At 43.0% G+C, this 24,126-nt stretch overlaps 1 protein-coding gene across 5 annotated transcripts in view; it reads left to right on the top strand.

Annotated features, from left to right (window-relative positions):
• Nucleotides 1-23,016, top strand: part of LOC138970411 (nck-associated protein 1-like) — a 147,833-nt gene extending 124,817 nt beyond the window's left edge. For all 5 annotated transcript variants that reach the window (XM_070342861.1, XM_070342860.1, XM_070342859.1 and 2 more), the window contains 5 exons: nt 7,013-7,097; nt 10,949-11,059; nt 13,834-13,946; nt 15,096-15,185; nt 16,296-23,016. In XM_070342861.1, coding sequence (XP_070198962.1) covers nt 7,013-7,097; nt 10,949-11,059; nt 13,834-13,946; nt 15,096-15,185; nt 16,296-16,409 — 513 coding nt within the window. In that variant the 3' untranslated portion in view covers nt 16,410-23,016. The remainder of the gene's footprint in view (nt 1-7,012; nt 7,098-10,948; nt 11,060-13,833; nt 13,947-15,095; nt 15,186-16,295) is intronic.
• Nucleotides 23,017-24,126: the final 1,110 nt, after the last annotated feature.

Raw genomic sequence — 24,126 nt, 5'->3', positions numbered from 1 at the left:
TTCGCCTTACGCGACTTGTTTTGCTTTTGAGGTAGAGATATTTTTAGTTTTGTTTCAAGAGTGAAGAATGGGTTGTGTTGGTGTGAGTGAACAATGTGTTGTGTTGGTGTGAGCGGATGTGTGCCCCCTAACGCTGCTCCCTGTGTGGCATTGACCAGGATTTGATTGTCAACAGTAGACAGTACTACTCATCCTCTCCCCCCCTCCCTCTCCCCCCACCCTAACGCTGCTCTGTGTGTGGCATTGACCAGGATTTGATGGTCAACAGTAGACAGTACTACTCCTCCTCTCCCCCCCTCCCTCTCCCCCCACCCTAACGCTGCTCTCTGTGTGGCATTGACCAGGATTTGATGGTCAACAGTAGACAGTACTACTCATCCTCTCCCCCCTCCCCCCCTCCCACCCTAACGCTGCTCTCTGTGTGGCATTGACCAGGATTTGATGGTCAACAGTAGACAGTACTACTCATCCTCTCCCCCCTCCCTCTCCCCCCACCCTAACGCTGCTCTCTGTGTGGCATTGACCAGGATTTGATGGTCAACAGTAGACAGTACTACTCATCCTCTCCCCCCTCCCTCTCCCCCCACCCTAACGCTGCTCTGTGTGTGGCATTGACCAGGGTTTGATTGTCAACAGTAGACAGTACTACTCATCCTCTCCCCCCTCCCTCTCCCCCCACCCTAACGCTGCTCTGTGTGTGGCATTGACCAGGGTTTGATTGTCAACAGTAGACAGTACTACTCATCCTCTCCCCCCTCCCTCTCCCCCCACCCTAACGCTGCTCTCTGTGTGGCATTGACCAGGATTTGATGGTCAACAGTAGACAATACTACTCATCCTCTCCCCCCTCCCTCTCCTCCCACCCTAACGCTGCTCTCTGTGTGGCATTGACCAGGATTTGATGGTCAACAGTAGACAGTACTACTCATCCTCTCCCCCCTCCCTCTCCCCCCACCCTAACGCTGCTCTCTGTGTGGCATTGACCAGGATTTGATGGTCAACAGTAGACAGTACTACTCATCCTCTCCCCCCTCCCCCCCTCCCACCCTAACGCTGCTCTCTGTGTGGCATTGACCAGGATTTGATGGTCAACAGTAGACAGTACTACTCATCCTCTCCCCCCTCCCTCTCCCCCCACCCTAACGCTGCTCTGTGTGTGGCATTGACCAGGATTTGATTGTCAACAGTAGACAGTACTACTCATCCTCTCCCCCCTCCCCCCCTCCCACCCTCCCCCCCTCCCCCTGACCGTACTGACCGTCAGTGTGTGAGCATGAAGTGTGTTAAGTATTACCTGTGCCTTGCTTCTTTGCCTTCTGTTTGTTTTTATGCTTATGTGTCTGTTTGTGTGTCTGTTTGCTTGCTTGTGTGTCTGTTTGTGTTTGTGTGTCTGTTTGCATGTCTGTTTGTGTGTCTGTTTGTGTGTCTGTTTGTGTGTCTGTTTGCATGTCTGCTTGTCAGCCTTGTGTGGCTGTGTGTGTGTTTTTTTTTTGTGTCTGTGGGTGTGTGTTTGCTTGCTTGTGTGGCTGTGTGTGTGTTGTTTTTTTTGTCTGTGGGTGTGTGTTTGCTTGCTTGTGTGGCTGTGTGTGTGGTTGTTTTTTTTGTCTGTGGGTGTGTGTTTGCTTGCTTGTGTGGCTGTGTGTGTGTCTGTTTGTGTGTCTGTTTGCGTGTGTGTTTGCTTGCTTGTGTGTTTGTTTTCTTGCTTTTATTAAAAAATAGGTTCCAAATACATCCTTGGCCTACAAATAAAGATTTAGAAATACTTTTTGATTGTCTACGTTTAGTGAATCACAAGCATTTGAAAGTACACATGTACATCACTTGCGTAACATGGAAACCAGTGGATGTGAAATGGATTTTGATAGCAATATTTTGTTTAAACAAGTCGCAGGAAGCAAGTCTAGTCAATCTGTCCAACTCACCGAATGAAACTGAATACCCTGCGGCATTAGCCGATTACCTGCGGCACGCAGATTGCTTGAAGTGACAAGGCAGTATAGCGCAGTAGCGTAACCCTTACCTGTTCTCAGGAAAGCACGTTTTTCTCTATTCTTATTTTTGATATAATTTTTCAAACTCATAAATTCATTTATAAGCTTCAAAGCTGAAATGTAATTTATTGTCCGTGCTTCATCAAATACTGTTTAGCTTAGCTCAATTTGATGACAAAATTAGGGCGTGACTGTGCCGCCTCAACTTTCAGTAAAAGCCAGATATGACGTCATCAAAGACAATTATGAAACAAGTTGCGTAAGGCGAAATTACTACATTTAGTCAAGCTGTGGAACTTACAGAATGAAACTGAACGCACTGCATTTTTTCACAATGACCGTAGTCCGCCGCTTGTGCAAAACGGAGTGAAACTGACGAGCCTGTTCAGCGCGGTAGTGGTTTCGCTGTGCTGCATAGCACGCTTTTCTGTACCTCTCTTCGTTTGAACTTTCTGAGCGTGTTTTTAATCCAAACATATCATATCTATATGTTTTTGGAATCAGGAACCAACAAGGAATAAGATGAAATTGTTTTTAAATCGATTTCGGAAATTTGATTTTGATAATAATTTTTATATTTTTAATTTTCAGACCTTGTTTTTAATCCGAATATAACATATTTATATGTTTTTGGAATCAGAAAATGATGAAGAATAAGATGAACATAAATTTGGATCGTTTTATAAAAAAATAATTTTAATTACAATTTTTTAGATTTTTAATGACCAAAGTCATTAATTTATTTTTAAGCCACCAAGCTGAAATGCAATACCGAAGTCCGGCCTTCGTCGAAGATTGCTTGGCCAAAACTTCAATCAATTTCATTAAAAAATGAGGGTGTGACAGTGCCGCCTCAACTTTTACAAAAAGCCGGATATGACGTCATCAAAGACATTTATCGAAAAAAGGAAAAATGGATCCGGGGATATCATACCCAGGAACACTCATGTGAAGTTTCATGAAGATCGGTCTGTCTGTCTGTCTGTCTGTCTGTTTGTTTGTCTGTCTGTCTGTATGTCTGTCTGTCTGTCTGTTGGGTCTTTAAGTATGGTAAGCTGTTTGTGTCTATTCCATGTTCCATGCTTGGATTTTAAGTATGGTAAGCTGTTTGTGTCTATTCCATGTTCCATGCTTGTATTTTAAGTATGGTAAGCTGTTAAAATGTGTCTATTCAATGTTCAATGCTGGGTTTTCAAATATTGCAAGCTGTTTGTGTCTGTTCCATGTTCTATGCTGGGTCTCTAAGTATGGTTAGCTGTTTGTGTCTGTGCTATGTTCAATGCTGGGTCTTAAAGTATGGTTAGCTGTTTGTGTCTGTGCTATGTTCAATGCTGTGTCTTAGTATGGTTAGCTGTTTGTGTCTGTGCTATGTTCAACGCTGGGTCTCTAAGTATGGTTAGCTGTTTGTGTCTGTGCCATGTTTCATGCTGTGTCTTTAAGTATGGTTAGCTGTTTGTGCCTGTGCCATGTTTCATGCTGTGTCTTTAAGTATGGTTAGCTGTTTGTGTCTGTGCTATGTTCAATGCTGAGTCTTAAAAGTATGGTTAGCTGTCTGTGCCATGTTTCATGCTGTGTCTTTAAGTATGGTTAGCTGTTTGTGTCTGTGCTATGTTCAATGCTGGGTTTCTAAGTATGGTTAGCTGTTTGTGTCTGTGCTATGTTCAATGCTGGGTCTCTAAGTATGGTTAGCTGTTTGTGTCTGTGCTATGTTCAATGCTGGGTCTCTAAGTATGGTTAGCTGTTTGTGTCTGTGTTATGTTCAATGCTGGGTCTCTAAGTATGGTGAGCTGTTTTTGTCTGTGCTATGTTCAATGCTGGGTCTCTAAGTATGGTTAGCTGTTTGTGTCTGTGCTATGTTCAATGCTGGGTCTTAAAAGTATGGTTAGTTGTTTGTGTTTATGCCATGTTTTATGCTGGGTCTTTAAGTATGTTTAGCTGTTTGTGTCTGTGCTATGTTCAATGCTGGGTCTCTAAGTATGGTTAGCTGTTTGTGTCTGTGCTATGTTCAATGCTACCGGCACGGTTGGCCTAGTGGTAAGGCGTCCGCCCCGTGATCGGGAGGTCGTGGGTTCGAACCCCGGCCGGGTCATACCAAAGACTTTAAAATTGTCAATCTAGTGGCTGCTCCGCCTGGCGTCTGGCATTATGGGGTTAGTGCTAGGACTGGTTGGTCAGGTGTCAGAATAATGTGACTGGGTGAGACATGAAGCCTGTGCTGCGACTTCTGTCTTGTGTGTGGCGCACGTTATATGTCAAAGCAGCACCGCCCTGATATGGCCCTTCGTGGTCGGCTGGGCGTTAAGCAAACAAACAAACAAACAAACAAACAAATGTTCAATGCTGGGTCTCTAAGTATGGTTAGCTGTTTGTGTTTGTGCCATGTTTTATGCTGGGTCTCTAAGTATGGTTAGCTGTTTGTGTCTGTGCTACGTTCAATGCTGGGTCTTAAAAGTATGGTTAGCTGTTTTTGTCTGTGCTATGTTCAATGCTGGGTCTCTAAGTATGGTTAGCTGTTTGTGTCTGTGCTATGTTCAATGCTGGGTCTCTAAGTATGGTTAGCTGTTTGTGTCTGTGCTATGTTCAATGCTGGGTCTCTAAGTATGGTTAGCTGTTTGTGTCTGTGCTATGTTCCATGCTGGGCCTTAAAAGTATGGTTAGCTGTTTGTGTCTGTGCCATGTTTTATGCTGGGTCTTTAAGTATGGTTAGCTGTTTGTGTCTGTGCTATGGTCAATGCTGGTTCTCTAAGTATGGTTAGCTGTTTGTGTCTGTGCTATGTTCAATGCTGAGTCTTAAAAGTATGGTTAGCTGTCTGTGCCATGTTTCATGCTGTGTCTTTAAGTATGGTTAGCTGTTTGTGTCTGTGCTATGTTCAATGCTGGGTTTCTAAGTATGGTTAGCTGTTTGTGTCTGTGCTATGTTCAATGCTGGGTCTTAAAAGTATGGTTAGCTGTTTGTGTTTGTGCTATGTTCAATGCTGGGTCTTTAAGTATGGTTAGCTGTTTGTGTCTGTGATATGTTCAATGCTGGGTCTCTAAGTATGGTTAGCTGTTTGTGTCTGTGCTATGTTCAATGCTGGGTCTTAAAAGTATGGTTAGCTGTTTGTGTTTGTGCCATGTTTTATGCTGGGTCTTTAAGTATGGTTAGCTGTTTGTGTCTGTGATATGTTCAATGCTGGGTCTTAAAAGTATGGTTAGCTGTTTTTGTCTGTGCCATGTTTTATGCTGGGTCTCTAAGTATGGTTAGCTGTTTGTGTCTGTGCTATGTTCAATGCTGGGTCTTAAAAGTATGGTTAGCTGTTTGTGTTTGTGCCATGTTTTATGCTGGGTCTTTAAGTATGGTTAGCTGTTTGTGTCTGTGCTATGTTCAATGCTGGGTCTCTAAGTATGGTTAGCTGTTTGTGTCTGTGCTATGTTCAATGCTGGGTCTTAAAAGCATGGTTAGCTGTTTGTGTTTGTGCCATGTTTTATGCTGGGTCTTTAAGTATGGTTAGCTGTTTGGGTCTGTGCTATGTTCAATGCTGGGTCTTAAAAGTATGGTTAGTTGTTTGTGTCTGTGCCATGTTTCATGCTGGGTCTTTAAGTATGGTTAGTTAATTGTGTTTGTGTCATGTTTCATGCTGGGTCTTTAAGTATGGTTAGTTGTTTGTGTCTGAGCTATGTTCCATGCTGGGTCTTAAAAGTATGTTTAGCTGTTTGTGTCTTTTTCATGTTTTATGCTGGGTCTTTCAGCATTGTTTAACTGCTAGTGTTCGTGTCTAATGTTTGTTGTGGTTCATTCAGTATGACTAGCAGCTTGTGTTTGTGTCTGAATGTTTTTGGTTAAGTATGATTAACTGCTAGTGTTTGTGTCTGAATGTTTGTGCTCCAGTATGACTAGCAGCTAGTGTTCGTGTGTGAATGTTTGTGGTTCAGTATGACTAACTGCTAGTATTTGTGTCTGGATTTTTTTGGTTCAGTTTATCTAACACTGCTAGTGTTTGTGTCTGAGTGTATGTGGTTCAGTATGAATAACTGCTTGTGTTCGTGTCTGAATGTTTGTGGTTCAGTATGAATAACTGCTTGTGTTCGTGTCTGAATGTTTGTGGTTCAGTATGAATAACTGCTTGTGTTCGTGTCTGAATGTTTGTGGTTCAGTATGAATAACTGCTTGTGTTCGTGTCTGAATGTTTGTGGTTCAGTATGAATAACTGCTTGTGTTCGTGTCTGAGTGTATGTGGTTCAGTATGAATAACTGCTTGTGTTCGTGTCTGAATGTTTGTGGTTCAGTATGAATAACTGCTTGTGTTCGTGTCTGAATGTTTGTGGTTCAGTATGAATAACTGCTTGTGTTCGTGTCTGAGTGTTTGTGGTTCAGTATGAATAACTGCTTGTGTTCGTGTCTGAATGTTTGTGGTTCAGTATGAATAACTGCTAGCATTTTTGTTTTAATGTTTTTGGTTAACACTTTTTACCCCACCTATGTTGACCAAGTTATTTTTTAGCCGAGACCAGCTGTGCTGCAGCAGGTCACTAAGAATGGTAGGATCTGTGTAGAAACTGTGTATCAACACGCTGGAATGCAGGCGTTAGATGGACGTTAGAAGAAGCAACTGAAGCTAACAGTCTGAGCGGATATATCCGTACCTGGGAGACAATGAGTTAAGTTAATCCAGCACTGTTTGTGGTTCAGTATGACTAACAGCCAGTGTTCAAGTCTGAATGTTTGTGGTTCAGTATGACTAACTGCCTGTGTTTGTGTCTGAATGTTTGTGGTTCAGTATGACTAACAGCCAGTATTCGAGTCTGAATGTTTGTGGTTCAGTATGACTAACTGCCTGTGTTCGTGTCTGAATGTTTGTGGTTCAGTATGACTAACTGCCTGTGTTCATGTCTGAATGTTTGTGGTTCAGTATGACTAACAGCCAGTGTTCGTGTCTGAATGTTTGTGGTTCATTATGACTAACTGCCTGTGTTTGTGTCTGAATGTTTGTGGTTCAGTATGACTAACAGCCAGTATTCGAGTCTGAATGTTTGTGGTGCAGGTGGTGAACGAGCTCGCTTCGTCGGCTGGTCAGTCGTGTGACGTGGACCCAACACTCTGCAACGCGCTTCGCACACTCAAGAGTGGTGAGTAAGAGTACTGTCCCCATGACCCACTTAGTTGTGAGTGAGAGTACTGTCCCTTTGACCCACTTAGTGGGGAGAGTACAGTCCCTTTGATCAACTGGACATAACGACGACAAGGCTCTGTATCACTTGTTAGCTGAGTGTGTCACAAGGGTAGGTAGTGACTCTGTTACTGACTTGACATAGACCTACCTGAACAGACCTCAACCATAGCATGAGCTTCTTATCTGCTTGAATCTCGGCTTTTTCACCCTGAGTTACTGTAAGGATATATCACCTAGTTACTGTATGGATATTTTTCACCTAGTTACTGTATGGATTTTGTTTACCTATATGTAGTTACTGTATGGATATATCACCCAGTTACTGTATGGATATTTGTCACTTAGTTACTGTATGGATATTTTTCAGCTAGTTACTGTGTGGATATTTTTCACCTAGTTACTGTATGGATATATCACCCAGTTACTGTATGGATATTTGTCACTTAGTTACTGTATGGATATTTTTCAGCTAGTTACTGTGTAGATATTTTTCACCTAGTTACTGTATGGATATATCACCCAGTTACTGTATGGATATTTGTCACTTAGTTACTGTGTGGATATTTTTCAGCTAGTTACTGTGTGGATATTTTTCACCTAGTTACTGTATGGATTTTGTTTACTGACATGTAGTTACTGTATGGATATATCACCCAGTTACTGTATGGATATTTGTCACTTAGTTACTGTATGGATATTTTTCAGCTAGTTACTGTGTGGATATTTTTCACCTAGTTACTGTATGGATATATCACCCAGTTACGGTATGGATATTTTTCACCTAGTTTCTGTGTGGATATTTTTCATCCAGTTACTTGTTGGATATTTTCACCTATAGTTACTGTATGGGTATTTTTCAACTAGTTACTGTATGGATATTTGTCATCCAGTTACAGTATGGATATTTTTTACACCATGGCCTGTCTGTTGTGTGTGTTACAGAACATGCAGAGTACACCATGGCCTGTCTGTTGTGTGTGTCACAGAACATGCAGAGTACACCATGGCCTGTCTGTTGTGTGTTACAGAACATGCAGAGTACACCATGGCCTGTCTGTTGTGTGTTACAGAACATGCAGAGTACACCATGGTCTGTCTGTTGTGTGTGTTACAGAACATGCAGAGTACACCATGGCCTGTCTGTTGGGTGTGTTACAGAACATGCAGAGTACACCATGGCCTGTCTGTTGTGTGTGTTACAGAACATGCAGAGTACACCATGGCCTGTCTGTTGTGTGTGTTACAGAACATGCAGAGTACACCATGGCCTGTCTGTTGTGTGTGTTACAGAACATGCAGAGTACACCATGGCCTGTCTGTTGTGTGTGTCACAGAACATGCAGAGTACACCATGGTCTGTCTGTTGTGTGTGTCACAGAACATGCAGAGTACACCATGGCCTGTCTGTTGTGTGTGTTACAGAACATGCAGAGTACACCATGGCCTGTCTGTTGTGTGTGTTACAGAACATGCAGAGTACACCATGGCCTGTCTGTTGTGTGTGTCACAGAACATGCAGAGTACACCATGGCCTGTCTGTTGTGTGTGTCACAGAACATGCAGAGTACACCATGGCCTGTCTGTTGTGTGTGTTACAGAACATGCAGAGTACACCATGGCCTGTCTGTTGTGTGTGTCACAGAACATGCAGAGTACACCATGGCCTGTCTGTTGTGTGTTACAGAACATGCAGAGTACACCATGGCCTGTCAGTTGTGTGTGTTACAGAACATGCAGAGTACACCATGGCCAGCTGTCTGTTGTGTGTGTTACAGAACATGCAGAGTACACCATGGCCTGTCTGTTGTTTGTGTTACAGAACATACAGAGTACACCATGGCCTGTCTGTTGTGTGTGTTACAGAACATGCAGAGTACACCATGGCCTGTCTGTTGTGTGTGTTACAGAACATGCAGAGTACACCATGGCCTGTCTGTTGTGTGTGTTACAGAACATGCAGAGTACACCATGGCCTGTCTGTTGTGTGTGTCACAGAACATGCAGAGTACACCATGGCCTGTCAGTTGTGTGTGTTACAGAACATGCAGAGTACACCATGGCCTGTCTGTTGTGTGTGTCACAGAACATGCAGAGTACACCATGGCCTGTCTGTTGTGTGTGTTACAGAACATGCAGAGTACACCATGGCCTGTCTGTTGTGTGTGTTACAGAACATGCAGAGTACACCATGGCCTGTCTGTTGTGTGTGTTACAGAACATGCAGAGGATGAGTACACCATGGCCTGTCTGTTGTGTGTGTTACAGAACATGCAGAGTACACCATGGTCTGTCTGTTGTGTGTGTCACAGAACAGGCAGAGTACACCATGGCCTGTCTGTTGTGTGTGTTACAGAACATGCAGAGTACACCATGGCCTGTCTGTTGTGTGTGTGTTACAGAACATGCAGAGTACACCATGGCCAGCTGTCTGTTGTGTGTGTTACAGAACATGCAGAGTACACCATGGCCTGTCAGTTGTGTGTTACAGAACATGCAGAGTACACCATGGCCTGTCTATTGTGTGTGTTACAGAACATGCAGAGTACACCATGGTCTGTCTATTGTGTGTGTCACAGAACATGCAGAGTACACCATGGCCAGCTGTCTGTTGTGTGTGTTACAGAACATGCAGAGTACACCATGGCCTGTCTATTGTGTGTGTTACAGAACATGCAGAGTACACCATGGCCTGTCTGTTGTTTGTGTTACAGAACATGCAGAGTACACCATGGCCTGTCAGTTGTGTGTGTTACAGAACATGCAGAGTACACCATGGCCTGTCTGTTGTGTGTGTTACAGAACATGCAGAGTACACCATGGCCTGTCTGTTGTGTGTGTCACAGAACATGCAGAGTACACCATGGCCTGTCTGTTGTGTGTGTTACAGAACATGCAGAGTACACCATGGCCTGTCTGTTGTGTGTGTCACAGAACATGCAGAGTACACCATGGCCTGTCTGTTGTGTGTGTTACAGAACATGCAGAGTACACCATGGCCTGTCTGTTGTGTGTGTTACAGAACATGCAGAGTACACCATGGCCTGTCTGTTGTGTGTGTCACAGAACATGCAGAGTACACCATGGCCTGTCTGTTGTGTGTGTTACAGAACATGCAGAGTACACCATGGCCTGTCTGTTGTGTGTGTCACAGAACATGCAGAGTACACCATGGCCTGTCTGTTGTGTGTGTTACAGAACATGCAGAGTACACCATGGCCTGTCTGTTGTGTGTGTCACAGAACATGCAGAGTACACCATGGCCTGTCTGTTGTGTGTTACAGAACATGCAGAGTACACCATGGTCTGTCTGTTGTGTGTGTTACAGAACATGCAGAGTACACCATGGCCTGTCTATTGTGTGTGTTACAGAACATGCAGAGTACACCATGGTCTGTCTATTGTGTGTGTCACAGAACATGCAGAGTACACCATGGCCTGTCTGTTGTGTGTGTTACAGAACATGCAGAGTACACCATGGCCTGTCTGTTGTGTGTGTTACAGAACATGCAGAGTACACCATGGCCTGTCTGTTGTTTGTCACAGAACATGCAGAGTACACCATGGCCTGTCTGTTGTTTGTGTTACAGAGCATGCAGAGTACACCATGGCCTGTCTGTTGTGTGTGTCACAGAACATGCAGAGTACACCATGGCCTGTCTGTTGTGTGTGTTACAGAACATGCAGAGTACACCATGGTCTGTCTGTTGTGTGTGTTACAGAACATGCATAGTACACCATGGCCTGTCTGTTGTGTGTGTTACAGAACATGCAGAGTACACCATGGCCTGTCTGTTGTGTGTGTTACAGAACATGCAGAGGATGAGTACACCATGGCCTGTCTGTTGTTTGTCTTTGTGGCTGTCTCCATTCCCAAGCTCGCTCGGTCCGAACTGTCTGTCTTCCGCGCTCCCCTGGAAGGTGGGTACAGTGTGTTGAGAGTGTGTTTATACTACCAATCATAAAAAAAAACCATGTCATCTTCGTTTGAGTATAGATGTTTGTTATTGAGAACATTTAATTGTAAAACCAGTTATATGAATGCAAAGGCCCTACATTCCTCTAGCATTTTTAGGAAACATATTGTTTTTACCAGTTGTACATGTAGTGTCTGTGCAGTGGAACCTACAGTGGAGTCCAGCTACATGTATAACGAACCTGGTTATAACGAAATCCCTCTTTTAACGAACTGCCATTGATTTCCCGGCAGACAGCCTTCTATTTCTTACTTGTTACTTTTCGGCTACATCGAACCTTTTGAACTCATTTGCATAACGAACCCCTCTTTTAACAAACATGTTTTCATCGCCCCAGAGCCGTTTTGTCTCTAAAAGTCACAAGGCTACAACGAACTGATGTCAATAATTGTCTCCAAAGACAAAAATACACAAAAATACACAAACACTAGTGCACATTGCGTGATGAGCGAACTCTGAACAAACTAACAGCGGGAGGTGCACAGATCGAACCAAAACCGAAAGTTGTGGTGACGTCATGACATTTTGCGATGTACGTCAGCGAAGCTCGTGCACATGTGGTCTGTCTTGCTAAAAACAATGGCTGACGAACATGGTTTCGAAATCTGGAACCGAGTAACGCGATATAGAACCACGCGTTCGTTTGAATCAATACTCTCCTCAGGCAGTGAAGTCTTCTAAATTGCTCACCACTGTGGACAGTCCGGAGTGCAGTTATGTGCCGTGAATGAGCGAGTCAAAGTTTTATCGTGAAAACTGACGCTTTTCGTGCACCTCCCGCTGTTAGTTTGCTAGAGCTCTCTATGGATTATATTATGAAGCTGTTGAAAACATGCAGAGATTGTACTCTACAAGGCGGGGATATAGCTCAGTTGGTAGCGCGCTGGATTTGTATTCAGTTGGCCGCTGTCAGCGTGAGTTCGATCCTAGGTTCGGCGGAAATTTATTTCAGAGTCAACTTTGTGTGCAGACTCTCTTCGGTGTCCGAACCCTCCCCCCGTGTACACTACATTGGGTGTGCACGTTAAAGATCCCACGATTGACAAAAGGGTCTTTCCTGGCAAAATTGCTTAGGCACAGTTAATAATTGTCCACCTATACCCGTGTGACTTGGAATAATAGGCCGCGAAAGGTAAATATGCGCCGAAATGGCTGCAATCTACTGGCCGTATAAAATTTCATCTCACACGGCATCACTGCAGAGCGCCTAGAACTGTACCCACGGAATATGCGCGATATAAGCCTCATTGATTGATTGATTGAAAGATCAATGGGACGATCATTTAAAGGTGAGTGGGAAAACTTGTCTTGAGGCCGTTTAGGGTTGAAAAGTCTACAGCGAATTACTATCTCCCTTGAGATTCGTTGTACCCGGACTCCACTGTACGTCGCAGACACACCCCACTTTCACATTCACAAAATACTGTTCCGGTATAAACATTTGTTTGTTTGTTTGCTTAACGCCCAGCCAACCACGAAGGGCCATATCAGGACGGGGTATAAACATCGACCCCCAAAAAAGAATAAAGATGAAGATAGCAAAAAACAGTTCTGCATGTTCTTGAACAGAAAAGTCAAATTTATATCCAAAAAAGTTGCGTTGACCTATCTTGTGTAACAAAGATGTTGCAGCATACTGAACGGTGTAAATGTCATTCTTTTAACAAGCCATGAAAGGCATTTTTTAGCTAATTTTAGCGGGTAAGAAGAAGAAGACAAGTCACGTAAGGCGAAAATACAACATTTAGTCAAGTAGCTGTCGAACTCACAGAATGAAACTGAACGCAATGCAACGCAGCAAGACCGTATACTCGTAGCATCGTCAGTCCACTGCTCATGGCAAAGGCAGTGAAATTGACAAGAAGAGCGGGGTAGTAGTTGCGTTGAGAAGGATAGCACGCTTTTCTGTACCTCTCTTCGTTTTAACTTTCTGAGCGTGTTTTCAATCCAAACATATCATATCTATATGTTTATGGAATCAGGAACCGACAAGGAATAAGATGAAAGTGTTTTTAAATTGATTTCAAAAATTTAATTTTGATCATAATTTTTATATTCTTAATTTTCAGAGCTTGTTTTTAATCCAAATATAACATATTTATATGTTTTTGGAATCAGAAAATGATGGAAAATAAGATTTGGATCGTTTTATAAAAAAAATAATTTTTTTACAATTTTCAGATTTTTAATGACCAAAGTCATTAATTAAATTTTAAGCCACAAAGCTGAAATGCAATACCGAAGTCCGGGCTTCGTCGGAGATTACTTGACCAAAATTTCAACCAATTTGATTGAAAAATGAGAGCGTGACAGTGCCGCCTCAACTTTCACGAAAAGCCGGATATGACGTCATCAAAGACATTTATCAAAAAAATGAAAAAAACGTCTGAGGATATCATACCCAGGAACTCTCATGTCAAATTTCATAAAGATCGGTCCAGTAGTTTAGTCTGAATCGCTCTACACACACACACAGACAGACAGACACACACACACACATACACCACGACCCTCGTCTCGATTTCCCCCTCTATTTTAAAACATTTAGTCAAAACTTGACTAAATGTAAAAAACGGTACATTTTAGTAAGTCATCAACACATTTTCTTTATACTTTTGTGTTCATGTAACACATGTCCTACACCGGGAATCCTAAGTCATTTGAGACATTAGTTATGTCAGTGGCTGAGATAAGTGAAAAGTGGTGTGTGTGTATTAGGTCACCTGAACAATGCACACTGCCTGGCCAAATCTATCAACGCTCTGGCCGGCGCCCTCTTCGCTCTCTACGGACCCGGGGACACCGAGACACGCCTACAGGAGTTCCTGGCGGTAAGACTACGCGTGTTCATTGTTCTCACAGGTGTTGGTGTCACAGGTGTGTGATATTTGATAGCTTTGACTGGTGTGCTGGAAGTGTTTGATATTTGATAGCTTTGACTGGTGTGCTGGAAGTGTTTGATATTTGATAGCTTTGACTGGTGTGCTGGAAGTGTTTGATATTTGATAGCTTTGCCTGGTGTGCTGGAAGTGTTTGATATTTGATAGCTTTGACTGGTGTGCTGGAAGTGTTTGATATTTGATAGCTTTGACTGGTGTGCTGGAAGTGTTTGATATTTGATAGCTTTGACTGGTGTGCTGGAAGTGTGTGATATTTGATAGCTTTGACTGGTGTGCTGGAAGTGTGTGATATTTGATAGCTTTGACTGGTGTGCTGGAAGTGTTTGATATTTGATAGCTTTGACTGGTGTGCTGGAAGTGTGTGATATTCAGTGTGTATGCTAGGTCAGCCATGAGTTTGTATCTGCAGTCAGGGTCCGTGGCTGAATGCTGAAGGTTTGCTAAAGTGTCAGGTTTTAATTGCATTTGGATACGCTCTTGTTTTTATTTATAGATGAAGTGTTGTTGATGTTAAACAGTGATAACAGCCATGTCTGTCTGTGGGTCTGTCGGCTCCTCTTGCATCTAGATGAAGTGTTGTTGACGTCAAACAACTGTGATGACAGCCATGTTTGTCTGTTGCATCTAGATGAAGTGTTGTTGTTGACGTCAAACAACTGTGATGACAGCCATGTCTGTCTGTTGCATCTAGATGAAGTGTTGTTGTTGACGTCAAACAACTGTGATGACAGCCATGTCTGTCTGTTGCATCTAGATGAAGTGTTGTTGTTGACGTCAAACAACTGTGATGACAGCCATGTTTGTCTGTTGCATCTAGATGAAGTGTTGTTGTTGACGTCAAACAACTGTGATGACAGCCATGTTTGTCTGTTGCATCTAGATGAAGTGTTGTTGTTGACGTCAAACAACTGTGATGACAGCCATGTTTGTCTGTTGCATCTAGATGAAGTGTTGTTGTTGACGTCAAACAACTGTGATGACAGCCATGTTTGTCTGTTGCATCTAGATGAAGTGTTGTTGTTGACGTCAAACAACTGTGATGACAGCCATGTTTGTCTGCGTTTCTGTTTGTCGGCTCAGCTTGCCTCATCCAGCTTGCTGCGTCTGGGCTCCGAGAACGAGAAAGAGGCTGTGAAAAACAGGGAGTCTGTCTACATTCTCTTGGATCTGGTCAGTACTGTGTGGTGTGGTGTGGTGTGGTGTGGTGTGGTGTGGTGTGGTGTGTGGTGTGGTGTGGTGTGGTGTGGTGTGGTGTGGTGTGGTGTGGTGTGGTGTGTGGTGTGGTGTGGTGTGGTGTGGTGTGTGGTGGTGTGTGGTGTGGTGTGGTGTGGTGTGGTGTGGTGTGGTGTGGTGTGTTGTGTTGTGTTGTGTTGTGTTGTGTGGTGGTGTGTTGTGTGGTGGTGTGTTGTGGTGTGGTGTGGTGTGGTGTGGTGTGGTGTGGTGTGTGGTGTGGTGTGGTGTGGTGTGGTGTGTGGTGTGGTGTGGTGTGGTGTGGTGTGGTGTGTGGTGTGGTGTGGTGTGGTGTGGTGTGGTGTGGTGTGTGGTGTGGTGTGGTGTGGTGTGGGGTGGGGTGGGGTGGGGTGTGGTGTGGTGTGGTGTGGTGTGGTGTGTGGTGTGGTGTGGTGTGGTGTGGTGTGGTGTGTGGTGTGTGGTGTGTTGTGTTGTGTTGTGTTGTGTTGTGTTGTGTTGTGTTGTGGTGTGGTGTGGTATGGTGTGTGTTGTGTGGTGGTGTGTGTTGTGTGGTGGTGTGTTCATTGTGTGGTGTTGTGTTGTGTCCGTTGTGGTGTGTTGTGTGGTGGTGTGGTGTTGTGGTGTGTTGTGTGGTGTTGTGTTGTGTCCGTTGTGGTGTGTTGTGTGGTGTGGTGTTGTGGTGTGTTGTGTGGTGTGGTGGTGTGGTGTGTTGTGTGTTGTGTGTTGTGTTGTGGTGTGTTGAGTTGTGTGGTTTTGTTGTGGTGTGGTGTGGTGTGTGGGGAGGGGTGGTGTGCTTGTTGCATGTTGGTGTGTGGTGGTGTGCATGCAGTGTGTGGTGGTGTGTGTGGTATAGTGTGGAGGTGTGGTGTGATGGTGTTGTCTCACTGGTGTGTGGTGTGTGTGGTGGTGACTGGTGTGAGGTGGTGTTGTGTGGTGTTGGAATGGGATGGTATGGGATTTGCTGTACTGTGCCGTGTAGCAAAGTGTTGTGTGGTGTGGTGTGGTGTGGTGTGGTGTGGTGTTATGTAATATGTCGTGTTATTTGTGTGATGGAAATGTGTGCTTGATGACGCTTGGTGTCTATTTCAGATCGTACAAGAATCTCCCTTCCTGACCATGGATCTGTTGGAGTCGTGTTTTCCGTACGCTCTTCTGCGCAACGCCTACAACTCTGTGTATAAGGCCTCCGCCGGCGACCACTAGTCTGTGACCATGCTCTGTACACTGCTTTGTACACTGCTCTGAACAAGGCTCTGTACAAGGCCTCAACTAGCAACCACTAGATTTCTACCGTGGTCTGTACAATGCTCTGTACACCGCTCTGTACAATGCTCTGCACACTACTCTGTACACCGCTCTGTACAATGCTCTGCACACCACTATGTACAATGCTCTGTACAAGGCCTCAGCTAGCAATCACTAGATTTCTGACTGTTCAATGTATTGGTTGAAAACATGATCGGAAAGTATAAAGAAAGCAAATTTTGTACTGTACGTGCTTTTTAAGACATTCAAAAACGAGGACTGTTTGTTCAAATGTGTTAGCGCTCACTACCATGTGCATTAACACAGCCATTATATATATACATAGTAAGTGTAATGTATTTAACCATCCCAGTCTCGACATCTTAATGTTATTGAAAATGTATGCCTTTAACTTCCGTACAGTGGATTTTTAGCATCAATTAGTGAAATGCCAATGTATAGTCAGTTGGTAGCATTGCACATCCACCTCTTTAAGACTATACGCATTCACAGAACGATTTACCAAAAGTCTAAAGAAGGCAAAGAAAGGATTTGTCAGCAATGTTTGTTTAAGCAATCCCTATGTACAACTCTAAATTTACGTCTTCTGATATACATTTACACCTTTTTTTAATTTTATTTATAGATATTTGATTTGTTTGTTTTTTTCTTTAATTGTAAATGTTGCAAGTTGTGCCTGTTGTGAATTGTCGTCAATTTGTATTGATTCCTTTTACTTTTGTTCGGTCGATTTGGGGGATACCTTTTTTAAATAGTGGCCATGTGACCACTATACCCTAATCCATTGATCCGAAAAGTGCACCAGATACACCAGATTGTCAAGTTGTGGGCGTTTAATGGCGTAGAAAATTGCACCAGATATAGTTGTTGGACTTTAATGGTATAGAACAGTTCACCAGATAGTCTAGATGAGGGTGTTTAATGACAGAACAGTGCACTAGATAGTCAAGTCGAGGGTGTTTAATGACAGAACAGTGCACTAGATAGTCAAGTCGAGGGTGTTTAATGACAGAACAGTGCACTAGATAGTCAAGTCGAGGGTGTTTAATGACAGAACAGTTCACTAGATAGTCAAGTCGAGGGTGTTTAATGACAGAACAGTGCACTAGATAGTCTAGTCGAGGGTGTTTAATGACAGAACAGTGCACTAGATAGTCAAGTCGAGGGTGTTTAATGACAGAACAGTTCACTAGATAGTCTAGTCGAGGGTGTTTAATGACAGAACAGTGCACTAGATAGTCAAGTCGAGGGTGTTTAATGACAGAACAGTTCACTAGATAGTCAAGTCGAGGGTGTTTAATGACAGAACAGTTCACTAGATAGTCAAGTCGAGTGTGTTTAATGACAGAACAGTGCACTAGATAGTCTAGTCGAGGGTGTTTAATGACAGAACAGTGCACTAGATAGTCTAGTCGAGGGTGTTTAATGACAGAACAATGCACTAGATAGTCTAGTCGAGGGTGTTTAATGACAGAACAGTGCACTAGATAGTCTAGTCGAGGGTGTTTAATGACAGAACAGTGCACTAGATAGTCTAGTCGAGGGTGTTTAATGACAGAACAGTGCACTAGATAGTCAAGTCGAGGGTGTTTAATGACAGAACAGTGCACTAGATAGTCAAGTCGAGGGTGTTTAATGACAGAACAGTGCACTAGATAGTCAAGTCGAGGGTGTTTAATGACAGAACAGTGCACTAGATAGTCAAGTCGAGGGTGTTTAATGACAGAACAGTTCACCAGATAGTCAAGTCGAGGGTGTTTAATGACAGAACAGTGCACTAGATAGTCAAGTCGAGGGTGTTTAATGACAGAACAGTGCACTAGATAGTCAAGTCGAGGGTGTTTAATGACAGAACAGTGAAACAAATAGTCAAGTTGTGGGTCTTTAATGACAGAACAGTTCACTAGATAGTCAAGTCGAGGGTGTTTAATGACAGAACAGTTCACTAGATAGTCAAGTCGAGGGTGTTTAATGACAGAACAGTTCACTAGATAGTCAAGTCGAGGGTGTTTAATGACAGAACAGTTCACTAGATAGTCAAGTCGAGGGTGTTTAATGACAGAACAGTGCACTAGATAGTCAAGTCGAGGGTGTTTAATGACAGAACAGTTCACTAGATAGTCAAGTCGAGGGTGTTTAATGACAGAACAGTGCACTAGATAGTCAAGTCGAGGGTGTTTAATGACAGAACAGTGAAACAAATAGTCAAGTTGTGGGTCTTTAATGACAGAACAGTTCACTAGATAGTCAAGTCGAGGGTGTTTAATGACAGAACAGTTCACTAGATAGTCAAGTCGAGGGTGTTTAATGACAGAACAGTTCACTAGATAGTCAAGTCGAGGGTGTTTAATGACAGAACAGTGCACTAGATAGTCATGTCGAGGGTGTTTAATGACAGAACAGTGCACTAGATAGTCAAGTCGAGGGTGTTTAATGACAGAACAGTGCACTAGATAGTCTAGATGAGGGTGTATAATGACAGAACAGTGCACTAGATAGTCAAGTCGAGGGTGTTTAATGACAGAACAGTTCACCAGATAGTCATGTCGAGGGTGTTTAATGACAGAACAGTGCACTAGATAGTCAAGTCGAGGGTGTTTAATGACAGAACAGTGCACTAGATAGTCAAGTCGAGGGTGTTTAATGACAGAACAGTGCACTAGATAGTCAAGTCGAGGGTGTTTAATGACAGAACAGTTCACTAGATAGTCAAGTCGAGGGTGTTTAATGACAGAACAGTGCACTAGATAGTCAAGTCGAGGGTGTTTAATGACAGAACAGTTCACTAGATAGTCAAGTCGAGGGTGTTTAATGACAGAACAGTTCACCAGATAGTCAAGTCGAGGGTGTTTAATGACAGAACAGTTCACTAGATAGTCAAGTCGAGGGTGTTTAATGACAGAACAGTTCACTAGATAGTCAAGTCGAGTGTGTTTAATGACAGAACAGTGCACTAGATAGTCAAGTCGAGGGTGTTTAATGACAGAACAGTTCACTAGATAGTCAAGTCGAGGGTGTTTAATAACAGAACAGTGCACTAGATAGTCAAGTCGAGGGTGTTTAATGACAGAACAGTTCACCAGATAGTCTAGATGAGGGTGTTTAATGACAGAACAGTGCACTAGATAGTCAAGTCGAGGGTGTTTAATGACAGAACAGTGCACTAGATAGTCAAGTCGAGGGTGTTTAATGACAGAACAGTTCACTAGATAGTCAAGTCGAGGGTGTTTAATGACAGAACAGTTCACCAGATAGTCTAGATGAGGGTGTATAATGACAGAACAGTGCACTAGATAGTCAAGTCGAGGGTGTTTAATGACAGAACAGTGCACTAGATAGTCAAGTCGAGGGTGTTTAATGACAGAACAGTTCACTAGATAGTCAAGTCGAGGGTGTTTAATGACAGAACAGTTCACTAGATAGTCAAGTCGAGGGTGTTTAATGACAGAACAGTTCACTAGATAGTCAAGTCGAGGGTGTTTAATGACAGAACAGTGCACTAGATAGTCAAGTCGAGGGTGTTTAATGACAGAACAGTTCACTAGATAGTCAAGTCGAGGGTGTTTAATGACAGAACAGTTCACTAGATAGTCAAGTCGAGGGTGTTTAATGACAGAACAGTTCACTAGATAGTCTAGATGAGGGTGTTTAATGACAGAACAGTGCACAAGATAGTCAAGTCGAGGGTGTTTAATGACAGAACAGTTCACTAGATAGTCAAGTCGAGGGTGTTTAATGACAGAACAGTTCACTAGATAGTCTAGATGAGGGTGTTTAATGACAGAACAGTGCACTAGATAGTCAAGTCGAGGGTGTTTAATGACAGAACAGTTCACTAGATAGTCAAGTCGAGGGTGTTTAATGACAGAACAGTTCACTAGATAGTCAAGTCGAGGGTGTTTAATGACAGAACAGTTCACTAGATAGTCAAGTCGAGGGTGTTTAATGACAGAACAGTTCACTAGATAGTCAAGTCGAGGGTGTTTAATGACAGAACAGTTCACTAGATAGTCAAGTCGAGGGTGTTTAATGACAGAACAGTTCACTAGATAGTCAAGTCGAGTGTGTTTAATGACAGAACAGTTCACTAGATAGTCAAGTCGAGGGTGTTTAATGACAGAACAGTTCACTAGATAGTCAAGTCGAGGGTGTTTAATGACAGAACAGTTCACTAGATAGTCAAGTCGAGGGTGTTTAATGACAGAACAGTTCACTAGATAGTCAAGTCGAGGGTGTTTAATGACAGAACAGTTCACTAGATAGTCAAGTCGAGTGTGTTTAATGACAGAACAGTTCACTAGATAGTCAAGTCGAGGGTGTTTAATGACAGAACAGTTCACTAGATAGTCAAGTCGAGGGTGTTTAATGACAGAACAGTTCACTAGATAGTCAAGTCGAGTGTGTTTAATGACAGAACAGTTCACTAGATAGTCAAGTCGAGGGTGTTTAATGACAGAACAGTTCACTAGATAGTCAAGTCGAGGGTGTTTAATGACAGAACAGTTCACTAGATAGTCAAGTCGAGTGTGTTTAATGACAGAACAGTTCACTAGATAGTCAAGTCGAGGGTGTTTAATGACAGAACAGTTCACTAGATAGTCAAGTCGAGGGTGTTTAATGACAGAACAGTTCACTAGATAGTCAAGTCGAGGGTGTTTAATGACAGAACAGTTCACCAGATAGTCTAGATGAGGGTGTATAATGACAGAACAGTGCACTAGATAGTCAAGTCGAGGGTGTTTAATGACAGAACAGTGCACTAGATAGTCAAGTCGAGGGTGTTTAATGACAGAACAGTTCACCAGATAGTCAAGTCGAGGGTGTTTAATGACAGAACAGTTCACTAGATAGTCTAGTCGAGGGTGTTTAATGACAGAACAGTTCACCAGATAGTCAAGTCGAGGGTGTTTAATGACAGAACAGTTCACCAGATAGTCAAGTCGAGGGTGTTTAATGACAGAACAGTGCACTAGATAGTCAAGTCGAGGGTGTTTAATGACAGAACAGTGCACTAGATAGTCAAGTCGAGGGTGTTTAATGACAGAACAGTGCACTAGATAGTCAAGTCGAGGGTGTTTAATGACAGAACAGTTCACCAGATAGTCAAGTCGAGGGTGTTTAATGACAGAACAGTTCACCAGATAGTCAAGTCGAGGGTGTTTAATGACAGAACAGTTCACCAGATAGTCAAGTCGAGGGTGTTTAATGACAGAACAGTTCACTAGATAGTCATGTCGAGGGTGTTTAATGACAGAACAGTGCACTAGATAGTCAAGTCGAGGGTGTTTAATGACAGAACAGTTCACCAGATAGTCAAGTCGAGGGTGTTTAATGACAGAACAGTTCACTAGATAGTCAAGTCGAGGGTGTTTAATGACAGAACAGTGCACTAGATAGTCAAGTCGAGGGTGTTTAATGACAGAACAGTGCACTAGATAGTCAAGTCGAGGGTGTTTAATGACAGAACAGTTCACTAGATAGTCAAGTCGAGGGTGTTTAATGACAGAACAGTTCACTAGATAGTCATGTCGAGGGTGTTTAATGACAGAACAGTTCACTAGATAGTCATGTCGAGGGTGTTTAATGACAGAACAGTGCACTAGATAGTCATGTCGAGGGTGTTTAATGACAGAACAGTGCACTAGATAGTCAAGTCGAGGGTGTTTAATGACAGAACAGTTCACTAGATAGTCTAGTCGAGGGTGTTTAATGACAGAACAGTGCACTAGATAGTCAAGTCGAGGGTGTTTAATGACAGAACAGTTCACTAGATAGTCAAGTCGAGTGTGTTTAATGACAGAACAGTGCACTAGATAGTCTAGTCGAGGGTGTTTAATGACAGAACAGTGCACTAGATAGTCTAGTCGAGGGTGTTTAATGACAGAACAGTGCACTAGATAGTCTAGTCGAGGGTGTTTAATGACAGAACAGTGCACTAGATAGTCTAGTCGAGGGTGTTTAATGACAGAACAGTGCACTAGATAGTCTAGTCGAGGGTGTTTAATGACAGAACAGTGCACTAGATAGTCAAGTCGAGGGTGTTTAATGACAGAACAGTGCACTAGATAGTCAAGTCGAGGGTGTTTAATGACAGAACAGTGCACTAGATAGTCAAGTTGAGGGTGTTTAATGACAGAACAGTGCACTAGATAGTCAAGTCGAGGGTGTTTAATGACAGAACAGTTCACCAGATAGTCAAGTCGAGGGTGTTTAATGACAGAACAGTGCACTAGATAGTCAAGTCGAGGGTGTTTAATGACAGAACAGTGCACTAGATAGTCAAGTCGAGGGTGTTTAATGACAGAACAGTGAAACAAATAGTCAAGTTGTGGGTCTTTAATGACAGAACAGTTCACTAGATAGTCAAGTCGAGGGTGTTTAATGACAGAACAGTTCACTAGATAGTCAAGTCGAGGGTGTTTAATGACAGAACAGTTCACTAGATAGTCAAGTCGAGGGTGTTTAATGACAGAACAGTTCACTAGATAGTCAAGTCGAGGGTGTTTAATGACAGAACAGTGCACTAGATAGTCAAGTCGAGGGTGTACAGAACAGTTCACTAGATAGTCAAGTCGAGGGTGTTTAATGACAGAACAGTGCACTAGATAGTCAAGTCGAGGGTGTTTAATGACAGAACAGTGAAACAAATAGTCAAGTTGTGGGTCTTTAATGACAGAACAGTTCACTAGATAGTCAAGTCGAGGGTGTTTAATGACAGAACAGTTCACTAGATAGTCAAGTCGAGGGTGTTTAATGACAGAACAGTTCACTAGATAGTCAAGTCGAGGGTGTTTAATGACAGAACAGTGCACTAGATAGTCATGTCGAGGGTGTTTAATGACAGAACAGTGCACTAGATAGTCAAGTCGAGGGTGTTTAATGACAGAACAGTGCACTAGATAGTCAAGTCGAGGGTGTTTAATGACAGAACAGTGCACTAGATAGTCAAGTCGAGGGTGTTTAATGACAGAACAGTGCACTAGATAGTCAAGTCGAGGGTGTTTAATGACAGAACAGTTCACCAGATAGTCATGTCGAGGGTGTTTAATGACAGAACAGTGCACTAGATAGTCAAGTCGAGGGTGTTTAATGACAGAACAGTGCACTAGATAGTCAAGTCGAGGGTGTTTAATGACAGAACAGTGCACTAGATAGTCAAGTCGAGGGTGTTTAATGACAGAACAGTTCACTAGATAGTCAAGTCGAGGGTGTTTAATGACAGAACAGTGCACTAGATAGTCAAGTCGAGGGTGTTTAATGACAGAACAGTTCACTAGATAGTCAAGTCGAGGGTGTTTAATGACAGAACAGTTCACCAGATAGTCAAGTCGAGGGTGTTTAATGACAGAACAGTTCACTAGATAGTCAAGTCGAGGGTGTTTAATGACAGAACAGTTCACTAGATAGTCAAGTCGAGTGTGTTTAATGACAGAACAGTGCACTAGATAGTCAAGTCGAGGGTGTTTAATGACAGAACAGTTCACTAGATAGTCAAGTCGAGGGTGTTTAATAACAGAACAGTGCACTAGATAGTCAAGTCGAGGGTGTTTAATGACAGAACAGTTCACCAGATAGTCTAGATGAGGGTGTTTAATGACAGAACAGTGCACTAGATAGTCAAGTCGAGGGTGTTTAATGACAGAACAGTGCACTA

The sequence above is a fragment of the Littorina saxatilis genome, linkage group LG7 (assembly GCF_037325665.1).
Source record: "Littorina saxatilis isolate snail1 linkage group LG7, US_GU_Lsax_2.0, whole genome shotgun sequence".
In the NCBI taxonomy this organism is placed as follows: domain Eukaryota; kingdom Metazoa; phylum Mollusca; class Gastropoda; order Littorinimorpha; family Littorinidae; genus Littorina; species Littorina saxatilis.
This window is presented reverse-complemented; position numbering and strand designations above follow the sequence as displayed.